A 14,528-nucleotide genomic window follows, 5' to 3' on the forward strand; every position below is an offset into this window, starting at 1 on the left:
TTTATTTCAGGCTTTTGAAATGTACTTCCGCACAACGTTCTCGGCGGCTTACCGTAATTCCGAGTATAAACACAGATACTCGAAAACTAAGTGGAGGCTGGCCTGACTGCAATGACAGGAAGTGCTCCTCTTGCAACATCACTGCCACGTCTCTGCAGCAGCAGCAGACGGGATGGGCTGTGGGGGATGAGAGGGAGAGAGCGGGAGTGACGGAGGAAATAGCGAAGAGAGGAAGGAAATAAGCAGCTCCGGCTTGATGTCTTGAATGGCCTCGGTGGATCTCGTCGTAGTCTCTATTGTTTGAAACGTGGTCTTCATCGATGCTAAGCTCAGGAACAATGGACGAATTCGTTACCGAGGAGGAAGAGCCTTGGTACGACCAGCGGGACTTGGAGCAGGGTAAGATCCTCCTCTTTGGCCGCAGCATCCCAGCAGGAAACGGCCGCCGGTCGGTGTGCATCTCTCAGTGGCACCCGCAATACAAAGGCTCTCATGTGCACGAATGGAATATAACTTTTGCATTCAAATTTTTTTTTGTGGCGTAGTCAAAATTAGTATTTTTTAGTTGAGCCCTAAACATGTCTCAAAAGCAGGCAGCGTGCGTGGCTGTATTTTTTTTCTCCCTCCACAACAAAGCATTGAACGTCTGCCAAGGAGAGCATTTGCTTTGCTGGAAGTGACCAGTCTCAGTATCTTGTGTTTTTTATTCGAAATGTAGATTTAGATAAATTTAACATAAATATAAACTCATGTTCTGCTAACTAGTTAACGAATGACATTTTGCCGAAGTCAACGGGTCCAGCCTATTGGTCAGGGTTGTATAGCATAATGCACTTATTCTGTGCAAATGCGACCACTATTCCAGAAAAAGACACACGCTGTTTATTTGCCATGATTTTTTTTTGTTCATGTGTGCATTTTTTCTCATTAAAAATGCAGCCAAAATGATGTGACCAAACACGAAATATTTTTTCCATTTAATATTTTTGTGTGTGAGTGTTTTTCAAGGCACGGCAAGGAAGCTTTCTGTATATACCGCATTTCATACACAATATAATTCAATGTTTTGCGATTGCCTGGCAACCCCTCCTACTACCCGAAGACAGCTGGGATAGGCTCCAGCACGCACCGCGAATCTTGTCAGGATAAGACAGCGGTGGGCAAACTACGGCCCGAAGAAAGAAATTTAGTAATATTTATTCCAGTAATTAAAGATTGGTTTCAGCAACAGGTGGATTTTTTTTTCTTTTCGGAAACATCATAGCTATAAATTGCAGTGCATGGTCATAAAATCGGTATCGTGCAAGTTTTCATGCGATGGAAGTATCTGTCTGAAAGACCTAATATGCTCGAAAAGAGTCAAGACATTTTTTAAGTCAGAGTCAAAAACATGTTGAGGGACACATAAAGCCATCTCTGATAAAAATCTGCTGTTGACCAGTGATATTAAACCTTTCATGAACCCTGTAACCTGATAACATGAGAATCTGTCCACTGTCGTAAGTGCTTTCCCTAAAAGGGTTAAAAAGGCAATGCCAGTGCTTCATGCTGTGATGCTGAACCCAACTTACCTAATTTCCAGTCTCTCTTTCATGCTCAGTCACTGTGCCAAGACATCAGAATAATATATTCCTGAAGGTGAACCAGTGCTGATGCAGAAACTGTGCAATGGGATGGATCTATCTTACACAGGCTCATGCACTGCACCAAAATGACTATCAGCGGATGCCAAAAAGCCTCACATGGGATAAAATGGCTGTGTGTCAAAGTGTGCTGTGTTTAGGTGATGGAACAGATGCATTGTCAGTTCTGTCCTTTGACCGCGTGGCATTTATCTTGCGACATTTCCAGATGCAGCGAGCCCCCCTTTTCCAACCAGAAGATGGAACAAAATGCTTATGTCACTCTGCGCCTTCACAAAGGCATAGAGCGGTGAATGTAAAATTATATTAATCGAAGTCAGCCATTTCAAAGTGTGCGTGTGTGTTCAATGCCAGTTCTTGGCATTCTGAAGGCATCTGGCAAATTACATTTACATGGCGACACATGTAAATTGAAATGTGATTGGATGAAAACAAAAAAGACACAAAGGAGCTGTAAGATGTAAATGTAGATATGTGCTTTTGATAAGGCCCTGACTGCCCCACTTTGCTCTATACTTGTAGTTATTGAGTGCAATTGAACAGTCTCACGATTTGTCACATGACCAAATCCAGAAAACAGGTGAGCCGTGATTAGTCGTTACCTGAGCCCTGAGCAGTTGTGATGTCATTTTCAGTTGACAGCAAGTGACAAAATGGCTGCCCCGTGAGAGGGAGAAAATGGGTAGATTTTGCTGCTTAATTCATATCCCACAACCCAATATTGATCAAAATGTTTTGGCTAGTCGGGGTGTTTGGAACATACTATTGGAAAGAAAAAATTTGACTTGACTTCATCTTTAACTGTTGTCATTGTACGTTCCTTTCGTAACGTTGGCAGGATAGTTTTGTTTTCTCTGCTTTTCTTCTTAATGTCATCAACCTGTTTGTAAATGCTTTTTGATGTTGTGTGAAGCGTATTGTGTATGTGCTACATAAATTAAGGCGACTTACCTTGCCGAATGCCAAAGTCGGGCTCCATTGTGCGACCAGACCACATATCAGTTTTTACTGTCAAATGGAGAGGTCTGTTTCGCGCTTTGTACTTCTGTGACAAGTTGAAGAATGCATCTTGGCTCAAGTATTTTCTGCTCAGTATTTCATACCTATAATGCAGCATCCTGATCACCCGCCTGAATCCTTTTACGACTTCATGAACTGGAACTATGTCTTTTGCTAGGTGGATGGTGATTGTGTTTTTAATCTCAATCCACCGGTTCCTTTTTGCATAGTACGTCTCCAATAAAGTGTTTAAAGTACTTGAAGCAAAACATTTGATTATCTTTGGAATCGCTGAGGTTGTTGCGGCACACGTTACAGCTCTAAAAGCAGGAAAACAACAGAGTGTTGGACTTGTCATTAGCATGCATCTTTGTTTGGGCCTATTGTGTGTGTGTGTGTGTGTGTGTGTGTGTGTGTGTGTGTGTGTGTGTGTGTGTGTGTGTGTGTGTGTGTGTGTGTGTGTGTGTGTGTGTGTGTGTCTGTGTGTGTGTGTGTCTGTGTGTCTGTGTGTGTGTGTGTGTGTGTGTGTGTGTGTGTGTTTCTGCCAGAATCTCGACTGGCTGAATTCCAGGAAGCAAATGCTTGGCCGTTGTACCAGCCGAGAACCGACTTTGGTTGAAATCAAATAAGAGGCCTCCCAGGCTCTTTCAGTGCTCCAGTTTAAGTGTTTATGTTTGAGCAAGGACAGAGCATCTACATGTCACTGTACTGGGCTTCAACACATCACGATCAGGGGAGGTATACAGAATTACTCGTCATCTATAACACAAAATGAATGCCTGCATCACAAGATAGGAAGAACGGAAGATGTCTTGTTTTCCACAATCCAGTCACCGGGGTGACCTGCGCGCCAAAGTAATAATGCTTTTGGAAGAAATCAACAGGGGAATAGAAATACATGTTATGTGCGTCACACGATTCAGAGTTGTCGTTTTTCATTCAGCTATTCAATCAGAAGAATGAGGGGAAAAGTTCAGGAAATGAATATTTTCAGCATGATTCAATAATGTGTAACTCTTTGAGCTGCGGTGGCTTCCGCTTCAGGCCTCTCTGGAGCAAACGCACGTGAGTGTGTGGCAACGATCGATTGTAATGTTTTCGAATGCAATTATTAGTATTGATTGGTCTGCTTCGTCTTTCGCCTTTTCTCTTGCTCTTATGCTTTCAGCTGTTTGCCTCTGTCAAGCAAAGGAGAAATTACAAATGGACTGATAGATGCTGAGACCCTCTTTGTTTGTTTGCTTTAAATCTCCTTTAGTTGACTCGGCTGTGGTGCGAGCTCATCTGAGGCAGCTTTTTGTTTTTAATTTTGTTTATTTAAGAAATAAATAGAAGCAAATGCAGAGTTAGCATATCAGATTTTATTTGAGCAAAATAGTTAAAGTAGTCTTGACATTGTGTAGGAATGCTGTCAAATTTCAATTGCTGAAGCGCTACGAAAATATTCGAATATAATAATAATTCGAACGGATAAGGGCATTTACATGCAAAATGCGTCTCTACTTACAACATTTTCTATTTAAGAAATTTCTTCCAGAACCAATTACAGTAATTTCATAAGTAGAGGTTTCACTGCACAAGAAACAGGATGTGAAAAGTGTCCTATAATCTTTGAGGTGTTGTCCAAAATAACCCAAAGACATCCTGGAACGATGAAAAAAATATATGCTGTCAACCACGGCTGCAGTTCATCAAAATTGAGCTGCTGCAGTGTTGTTGTTGTTTTTTTTTCCGGGAGTTTAACACCCCATTTATTCACCTAATCCTTTTTGTCACTTGCATATCCCATAATTTTTCTCGACCTGAATTTCCCTACTTTCTATTAATATTCCATCGTTTCATCTTTTATCGCTCTATTCCATTCTCACCTTTGGTGCCCTTTCTTGGTGCGCACATTATTTATTCAACACTTCCTTCATCTTTCCCATTTATAGACCTCCACCTGGCTGCAGAGCTGGGAAAAACATTGCTGGAGAGGAACAAGGAGCTGGAGGATTCGTTGCAGCAGATGTACATAACCAATGAAGAGCAAGTGCATGAAATTGAGGTAGGAGAGATAGCGATACAGTACTGGCAACTCTGTCTTCATACATAGGGTCACTGCCCTACCAGGGGGCGAGTCCCTCAAATCCTCCCACCCCCCAAGTATCCATCCATTTTAGTGCTTATCTTCATTAGGGTTGCGGGTGATCCGGAGACTCAACTGATTTAGGGAGAGAGGCTGAGTAGTAAATCCTGGACAAAGCGCCAGCCAATTATAGTGTTATGCTATGGAAGCGGTTGGACCCCAAAGCAGGAAGAGGTCGGCATATGAATGAATTGAAGGGAAAATAATCTTCTTCATTTCAAAAATTTTAAGTCATAAATAAAACTGAGGAATACAAAAACTAGCAAACAAAAAGGGGGAACAAAAGGCGGTACTATTGGTCGATATCGCGCCGGGAACCAACTCATCTCTCTCTGTTCTACATTCAGGGAAACCTTTTCTCTAGCGTATGAACATCTTTACGCAATATGGCTGCCGATATTTTTTTTCCATTTTTATTTTTTGATTTACTGTATGAAATCTTTTTTTAATGAATACAGTAAGCGCGTCAACCTCACAGTGCAGCGGTGCAGGGTTCGACCTCCCCGTGTGGAGTTTGCATGTTCTGCCCGTGCCTGCGTGGGTTTTCTCCGGGTACTCCGGTTTCCTCCCACATCCCCAAAACATGCACGGCAGGCTGATTGAACACTCCAAATTGTCTATGGGTGTGAGTGTGAGTGCGGATGGTTGGTTGTCGGTGTGTGAACAAAGGTTTTCATCGACAAATACTCAAAAAGTTTTAGTCTAGTTTTAGATCCAAATAGACATCCAAGGTTCCCAACCTATAACAATGACGTTCTGATCTACTTAGGATTATGCAATACGCACAGATAAAGTGGTAACAATGGGAATCAAAATAAGCCAAGAACCAAAACATTTTCTTTGGCAGTTGTTGTGGCTTTATTTCTGTGAACCAACGTGGTAAAGTGCAATGAACGTACACGTGCCCAAAATATGAGCAATGAATGATGAAACTAAAGTAATCCTGGGAAGGTTTTTGCACATCTTAGATTAATTTTGAAATTCCACCCCACAGTTATTTCTCCCTAACCGTTTGTGAATCATGTGTACGGCAGCTGAAATCGTGTCCATCACCGCAGGGACAGGAATCTGAACCAAAAAAAACAAAACAATAATACTGTATATACAGGAATAAGCCTAATCGGCAAGAATATGTGTGTTAATGTGTTTATCGCCCAGTACCTGTCAAAACAACTGGAAGTCCTTCGAGACATGAATGAACAGCACGCCAAAGTGTACGAGCAACTGGATGGCACCGCAAGAGAGCTTGAACACACCAACCAAACACTCGTGATTGACAGCAAGGCCTCACAGCAAAAGATAGAGAGGTAAAAACCTCCGCTCTCGCTCAAATGTGGCGCCATTTTGTTAAAAAAAAAAGAAAAATTGTCCTGCCTTTTGGATCAGGTTAACGGGGACAATCGAGACGTTGCAGAATCAGGTGGAGTCCCTTTCGGGCCAGGTGGAGCAGTTGCGGTCTGTGGAACAGCTGAGAGTCAAAAGGGAAAAGAGGGAACGACGCAAGACCATCCACTCCTTCCCTTGTTTGAGGGAACTTTGCACAGCACCCAGGTATGGTGGTCCCGCTGCTGTCTGGTGATTCCTGACAACATAAATCTTGACTTGCCCCTGATCAGTAAATCAGCCCTCATCCCGTCCTCCGTACTGCTCGGCTTATGGCGAATACGACAAGGCACTCGTAAGCGGGCTGACCCATGTTGGGCGATCTCTGATTCTGCCTGACTCAGCGGCCATCTGCTTGCTTCTACTTGTGAAAGACAAGCCCAGAGTGTGGAAAACATGTTCACGCCCTTAAAAAGAATGAAAGCATATTCAGCTATACTTAGGAATCACTTCAAAACAACCATGGCTGGGAACAAAGTTCTGTCCACAGACAAAAATCCAAAATAATTCAGATAATACAATTTAACATAAAACAGTGTGCATGTGGCGCGCATGCACATTGTAAACACACCCTGCAGCTCCACTGCATTGACGAATTCAACAAGCAATCTATGAAGCTTCTCAGAAGCTAACACTATTAGCTAACACTATTAGCTAACACGAACCTGCACATCCAACCAAACTCGCTGCACTTCTACTTACTGTGCGCAAAGCCACTACTCTGGTGGGACGATTTTTGTGTTTTTTTATTTTGAATCTGTGTGGTGGTATGTGACTCAACTATTTCAAAACAAGCAGCAGCAGTTTGGCAGATAACATGAGTAGATATCCTTCAAAAAAACAAACAATGTCCTGCTTTTGGCCACTTTAGCTAACTGTCAAACTAAACATAAAACAAAAACAATTACATGTATATTTAAAACAACGACATAGTGTCAGCTAGCCTAATGATATCATACAGTGAGAAATACCATAGGCACACAAGCTAACAATTAGCATCTATGTGTGAAAGTCATTGCCAAATGAATACATTTTGTTGAAACTTTATTTGCAAATTCATCATTGTTGTTTATCTCGTAAGGCATTCTGAGTATTGACTTGACATGGTTGCATGCTGTTGTTTTTAGCAATCGCTGTGGTCTGTTAGCAGCAATGAGCTCTTCCGTTCAGCATTTTCAATTTGAGTGCGGTCAAAGAAATGAGAAAAGTGAGGAAGGAGCCCGTGATTAAAATTGAGAACAGTGACTCGAGGAAGCTATAGTTACTGTATTTTTGCACTATAAGGTGCTTCAGAGTATAAGCCGCACCTTCGATGAATGGCCTATTTTAAAACTGTTTTCACACATAGGATGCACTGCACTAATCATTTCATTCATTTCAATGGAGAATGTGATTCTCCCCGCTGTTCTGAAAGATTAACTTGCCCAAAATAGGCAGATGAAGGATTCACATCTTTAATTTTACACTTGATGGGTTGACAGGCACTCCAGAGACTCAAAGCAAGCAATTCCCCTCAAATATGTCTCCTTCAAAGCTTGTTTTTGTAATTGTCTCAGGTACGAGGATGAATTTGTGGTGGGCAGGGCTGAAAGCTTTACTTTGGAACCGAAGCGTCAGCCATTCGAAGAGGAGAACAAGCACCTGAGAGAGGCGGTATCAGCTCTGCGAGCGGCCATCCGGACAGAGCGGGGCCGCCGAGAGGGTGTGGAGAAGGAGTGCAACCTTCTTCTTGCAGACTTCTCCCGCCTGCAAACACGCGTGCAGGTGATTGTTGCGCTATTTCTTTACGATGAGTCACCAACTTACAATGTGATTTTTATGATTCTTATCCAAGGATGCCGAGCGTTGCCAGGCAAGGGTACGGGAGTTGGAAGTGGAGCTGCAGGAGCTACAGCAGCTACGCCGCACTCGGACTTTCCTTCTTGGAAACGAAGACGACGGCGTAACTCTGACCCAAACCGTCCTCAATAGCACCCCGGAGACCGACACCTTCCTGGAGGGAGATGTTGGCGACACAGGAGGGGGTGTTAGGGAGAAGGCGGAGGGGGGCACCGGTGTGGACGGGGATGCTCTCCCAGAGTCAAACCCAGTCAGGAAAAGCTGTAGCGACACGGCACTCAACGTCATCGTCGCCCGGGATGCATCTGGCCGCAGGAGAGGAAGCTACGCATTTCACGCCAACAGCGTGAGGAAGAGAGGGATGTCCATCCTCAGGGAGGTCGATGAGCAGTACCACGCATTACTCGAAAAATACGAGGAGCTGCTGGGAAAATGCAGGCGCCACGAAGAAAGCCTTTGCCACGCGGGTGTCCAGACATCCCGACCTGTTTCCCGAGACCCTTCCATGAAAGACTGTGCTGTGGGCCACGTCCCTGCACCTCCGCCGACCCCGACTCAGTCCCCCTCCACACCAGAAGCCATCGAGATGATCGGCAAGCAAGTGGATGCAGTTGATAAGCGTCTGGGACAGAACGCTCCAGAGTACAAAGCGCTCTTCAAGGAGATATTCTCTCGGATCCAGAAGACCAAGATGGATATTAAAGCTTCCAAATCTACAAAATCCAGCAAATCTAGCAAATCCAGTAAATAGTGACGTGTCTCGTTATACAGGACAGTTGTAGTACAATATCAATGTTTAGTGCTTCTGCGTTGTGAAACATCCACAAAGCACCAAGTCATATTGTCATACTGTATTTTCTGCACTATAAGGTGCTTCGGATTATAAGGCGCACTCTCAATGAATGTTCTATTTCAAAACTGTGGTCATATATAGGGCGCACTGCATTATAAGGCGCGTCAAATAGAAGCTCCAATAACGGCTGCCTGCGGTTGTGCTATTCATCCACTAGATCAGGGGTGGGCAAACTTTTTGGCTCGGGGGCCGCATTGACTTTTAAAATTTGACAGAAGGGCCAGGTCAGCACGAGCTATGGTACATTAAAAAAAAAAACTGCATTTGTTGACAGTCCATATCAAACATCAACAGAACAAAAGCATGAAAGTACGGTATTAATGTACTTTTTTTAAATGACAAAAGTGTTGTTGATGACCTATTTTAGCCTGTGCATCGCTGCAGATGGGTTGTGATCAGACCAGTAGAAGTAGAGCGATACAGAGGTACTAGGTGGTCGAAAAGATTGCCCCCCCCCCCCCGTGTTCTGCAACTTCAAGTCAATGCGCCACCTGGCGGTGAAATGCCTGTCATTACAAGTCCAATTGAAATGAATGCAATCATTCACATCGAACCTTAATTGTGGACCAACCTTCGGCGGGCCGGATTAAAAAGACCAACGGGCCGGATTCGGCCCGCGGGCCGTAGTTTGCCCACCACGGCACTAGATGGAACTGCGCTAAAGAGAATACAATACAATATAATATAGCTTTATTTATATAGAGCCAAGCCATGCATAACTGGCCACAAACACAGACATGAAACATGTAAACACAAATGGCATTACAAAACAATACATGAAAGACAAAAGTTATGAAGACAATTGATTCAACAAAAAGGCACATAAACCTCGTGGGCTCCTATCCACAAGGGGCTAAATCTCCGTAGAAGTCTTGCTTGTCTCCTTCTTTCGTTTCGTCAGTAGTTAACTATGCTTGGTGTATTATCTTTGCTTCATAATGGCTGTGCAGAGCTCACGAAGTAGTTGTCTGTTGGAGTGTGAGTTGGCGAATGCAGATGTCAATTAGTGTCGGTAGAACCCTGTTAGGTTACAATTGGTTCCTGTTAATAATCACCACTAGATGGCATTGGAACTCTTAACAGGGAAACAACTAAATGAGGACTATAAAGAGACTCTAACTAACGCCATTTGTAAGGCGCATCGGATTATAGGGCACGCTTTTCTGAAAATGTAATGCTTTTAGGTGCGCCTTTGTCAGAGGTTTTCTCGGACAAAGTTAAAGAAATGACTCGGCACACAGGGAAAATTGTCTTCAATATCGACGGAAGCGGATCTCTGAGAGCGAACGACGGTTTAGTTGCTCCGCGATCACACACAGTGCCCCGCCCACCGCGAGTTCCACCTTTTATTGTAACATATGCAAAATACAAGAAAAACACTGCCCCCGATATTTGCATGCCGCGACCACGGTCCGGCCCCTCGGTCGTGATTGGTTACCTGTGTTTAAGCTTTGAACCACCAGTATGCTGGCGCCTTTCTGTCTGGTCTACATTGAATCAACATGTTGCAGACTTTGCGGACGGCCAATGTCGCCTGGGCGCGACGGGTGTTCTCAAATCGTCTTTTGTTGTTCAACCGCTGTTCCCGAATTATTCATTCCCCATCTGTGACCGAGTCTAGCCCTCTCTCCTCTGATTGCCCACCTGCATTGACGTGCTAATTGTGGACTTCAACAGCCCTCCGCCCTTTGTGCACAGGCATTTGGGGGTGCTGGATACGCACCCAAACATTTAGATGTGCCCAAATTAAATGAAACTTTAAACATGATACAATTTTGCTCATAGATTCCTCTAACAGCCTTATACTGTAGTGCGGAAAATACGATACTCATCCATCCATTATCCAAATCGCTTGCCCTCGTGAGGGTTGCAGATGATGGAGCCTATCTCAGTTTACTTTTGGCGAGAGCCAGGGTAGACCCTGGATAGGGTGCCAGTCAATCGCCGGGCACGTACAGATAAACAATTCAAACTCACATTCACACCTATGGACAATTTATAGTCTTCAATTAAAGGGGAAGTCACATCAAAAATGCTCTCAACATGACTGAATGACTCAATTTGACTGAAAAGAAATTCCTTTAAAAAAAAGGGGGAAAAATAGTGAAGCACTTCGTTTGTTACTGTTAGCAGACGACTATAATGAAATACGAATAGGCAACAAAAAAATTGGACAATTGGACAATTAGCATTTTGTTCCCATAGCCACTCAAATGGCAAAAACGGGGGCGATCCTCTATCTACATTCATTCTGAATCAGAATGTTTAGTGTCAAGTTCTTACGATTGGCCAGTGAACCATATTTACTGTGCAGGTTGGTCGTGAACACATTTAATCTTTGCTCAAGTAATGTTGTGACTTTTGGCTTGTCCCTTTAGGGTCACCACTAATAGAAACATAATGATTTGTTTGGGGCATTAAAAAAAAGAATCATGTGGTGTCATAACATCTTTTGATATGATTTTATTCTAAAAACATATTTGATAATAGGCATGTTGAAGCCAGCGGTTTATCCTACACTTTCAGCCTACCCGACTAACCAACCTTGAAAAACCTTTTCATGAATTAAATGCCTTTTTGAGATCACGATTGCCTGCGTCTAGTTTAAAGCTTTACTTTAATGACTGTTTTTACCATGTTGAACACAAAATCAACCTTGAAAGCATTGTACTTGGCTCAGGCACATCGTATGTGTCACCCACAACATGAAGTTGTGAAGAACAGGATTTTGTTTTAATGAATTCTGGTGAGAAAATCAGAGCGTACGAAAATCCCTCAGTCAATAAAATAGGATAACTGTGATGCATCAAGTGCATTTTAAGTAAACTGTTAACCCAGTTAGAATGTCCAACTACCAGCTTTTATCAATGTTTTTGTTTCATCTGATGCATTTGGAATTGTTTTGTGCCTCTTTGCTTGTGGAAGTGTACTTATTTTATGAGTGTATTTATTTTCTACTAATACAATGTCATACCATACTGCTAATACTGCTTTATGTTTACTATCCTATTACTATTATTGAGACTCATTTTAAATTTGTCTTGTCAGCTTCATACCCTGTCTCAACAATGACCTATGATAATAAAGCCTTACACTGCATTCATGGTTTGTTAATGTGTTGCATTTGGTATTTGCGTATTGCATGAAGACACATGTCATTCATAACCCTCTTATTATTTTAGGGGTGAATTTGCCTCTATGAAATGATTGACATCATTTCCATTTTGCTTTGTTGGGTCAAATTACCTAATTTACCAAGTGGTTAAAATCACAGTAAATTAAATTATTATGAATTTCGAGACTGTCCTATTCAGTGCACACTGTTGTATGTAATCATCCAGTCGTTCCGATTAATTTAGATTTCGAAAAACAACCCACATAAAATTGTGGATTAATTCAACATGAAAACGTTAGTAAACTTGAAGGTAAAAGGAATATCACTAATTTAATAGAATACACGAAATCTATGATTCAAAACAACTATTTTATCAATTCCAAATAGTGACAATGCTTTGGGACGAAACAATTAAACTTCATTAAAACGAGTTCGGTCCACACGAATCGAAGCTGACGTGTGGCTCAGACGCCTTTAGGTTTAAACATTGGTACATGACCTGGCACAACTTTTTGTTTGTTTAATCAATTTGCCGATCTACACTGCTTCAGTCTGACCAAACTGGACAAACGACGCCAAAATACTGTCACAAGACGGCGTAATATGCACAGTTAAAGTACTGGTAGTATACTGCGTACGTACTGTTCAATGTTAGCTTAAAGTAGCCGCTCAGAAGCAATGCTATACAGTACTGTATTGTTATCTTACACGGGTTTGGGTTAGAATGCTACGTGAATTCGCCACCGTACGCGTATTATCCATTTATCCATACAGTATTGTCAAACGCTAATACTTTTACAATATTTTTCGTGAGCCAGAAGATAAATGTTTAGTACATTTGGGTTAAATAATATTGGATGCGTCGTATGACCGCGTGGCCTAATGGATAAGGCGTCTGACTTCGGATCAGAAGATTGAGGGTTCGAGTCCCTTCGTGGTCGGCTATTTTTTTTTTTTTTTTTTTTTAAACATACATTTTTTGGAGCCATTGAAAATTCTCAAACTGCTTGAACGTATTTTCAGCGCTAGAAATTAAGGTCGTCGGCCAGTTCAAATTTACTAAATATTTTATGAATTATATTATAAAGTGTTATTGAGCACGAGACGGTATCAGAGCAGAGTGGCGCAGCGGAAGCGTGCTGGGCCCATAACCCAGAGGTCGATGGATCGAAACCATCCTCTGCTAACTGATTATTTTTTCCCGATGGAAAACGTTTATACTACTCAGGTGGAATTTAGTGTGGTGTGAACATACAACTACTTTTATTATCCCGTTGTTCATGAATACAATTTTTGAGAAATGTTAAATCCAGCACCCAGACGGAAATCCAGTAAAGCAGTCATTCATGACATAAAAAAAAAAAACCAACCAAATAAATAAATAAACAAATAAATAAATAAAACACGGTTATGTGAATACTACTCGAGTTTCTGGTCCCGTTGGCAAATGTTTTGCGAATGTCTATTACTGTATTAACAAGTCATCACCTGATAAAGAGTTGGCGGTAGGTAGCATATCAGTGACAAGCAGTGTTGGTGGAAGTTACTGTACTTCCAAAATGTTATAGATTTCATATTAATAGCTATTTGCATTTGAAAGGAAAACGTTTCTTTACAATATTACCACCTATGCAGAGTAATGAATTACTCTAAACTAATAATTTTTTTAAAACCCGGACTTAATAGATTTAATATTTATTTAACTTGTCATGACCATATTCAACTATATATAGGGTGTAATGTGAAATGTTTTGACTCTGTGGTGGGTGGGAGTTCACTGCCTTTGATTAATATTTATATAAATAAATATGTATATTTTTAAATATAATTATTGTAACTGATATTTGCTCCAGTAAATAAATGATCCCAGACGGTACACCACAAAATTATCAACATACCCCAATTCATTTACACACTCGAGAACGTTTGTTTTGTTTAAAAAAAAAAAACGTTTTTAAGTATACTTGATCATTGGTACAACAAATAATACTAATAGATGAAGTATTATAATAATTGGTCTATAGTGATAGATGAAGCATATTTGATAATTGGTCGAACAAAACAAGATAGCTAGCTAGCTAGCGAGACAGTGTTAAATGTGTGACTTCTACAGGCACTTGTACAGGCAAGTAGGTTATGGATGGTCATTATGGTATGGTTCCTTTGATGGCGGCGCGGGCACCCACAGTGGTTCCTCTTGTTGTCTGTTTGAGAGGGAGGAAATTTCATCTGTGCTGTATGTTGCACATATAGCGCATTTGACAATACAGTTGTACTTGACTTGGCTTATTTCCATGATCAATCGTCAATGACCTACTGGACTGATTTTCCCTATACTGTACTTTAAGTCAGGGGTGTCAAATTCATTTTTGTCGCAGGCCACATTGTTGTTACGGTTTGCCTTGGATGGCCGTTATGAATTTTGGGAAACCATATAAATATTTAATCACCTCTATATATTACATACACAGTGCACGACAAATTGATGCATAACTAGGTTTAAAATCAGAAGTCAAGAATAATTACCGTTATTGTGGATTACATATGACAATTTGAAATTTTGGTTCA

The 14,528-nt window shown here is 41.6% G+C and overlaps 1 protein-coding gene and 1 non-coding gene across 2 annotated transcripts; both read left to right on the top strand.

Moving 5' to 3' along the window:
* Positions 1-116: 116 nt before the first annotated feature.
* On the top strand, positions 117-11,944 carry LOC147190243 (cerebellar degeneration-related protein 2-like). The gene is made up of 6 exons (XM_086138019.1): positions 117-399; positions 4,577-4,689; positions 5,929-6,077; positions 6,157-6,321; positions 7,710-7,917; positions 7,988-11,944. The coding sequence occupies exons 1-6, from the start codon at positions 321-323 to the stop codon at positions 8,741-8,743; spliced, it is 1,470 nt and encodes a 489-aa protein (XP_085994145.1). The 5' UTR covers positions 117-320; the 3' UTR covers positions 8,744-11,944.
* An 884-nt stretch (positions 11,945-12,828) lies between these two features.
* On the top strand, positions 12,829-12,901 carry trnar-ucg (transfer RNA arginine (anticodon UCG)). Its single transcript has one exon. It is a non-coding gene; the product is annotated as a tRNA-Arg (tRNA).
* The last annotated feature ends 1,627 nt before the right edge of the window (positions 12,902-14,528 follow it).

The sequence above is a fragment of the Hippocampus guttulatus genome, chromosome 19 (genome assembly GCF_054856545.1).
Source record: "Hippocampus guttulatus isolate MCC_2025c chromosome 19, RoL_Hgut_1.0, whole genome shotgun sequence".
Classification (NCBI taxonomy): Eukaryota; Metazoa; Chordata; class Actinopteri; order Syngnathiformes; family Syngnathidae; genus Hippocampus; species Hippocampus guttulatus.

Bases quoted from the DNA above. Each gene is read 5' to 3' on its own strand.
- LOC147190243 (XM_086138019.1), top strand. From the start codon at position 321: ATGCTAAGCTCAGGAACAATGGACGAATTCGTTACCGAGGAGGAAGAG. The intron at 4,690-5,928 runs GTAGGAGAGATA...TTTATCGCCCAG, and splicing joins AGCAAGTGCATGAAATTGAG to TACCTGTCAAAACAACTGGA. The intron at 7,918-7,987 runs GTGATTGTTGCG...TTCTTATCCAAG, and splicing joins GCCTGCAAACACGCGTGCAG to GATGCCGAGCGTTGCCAGGC.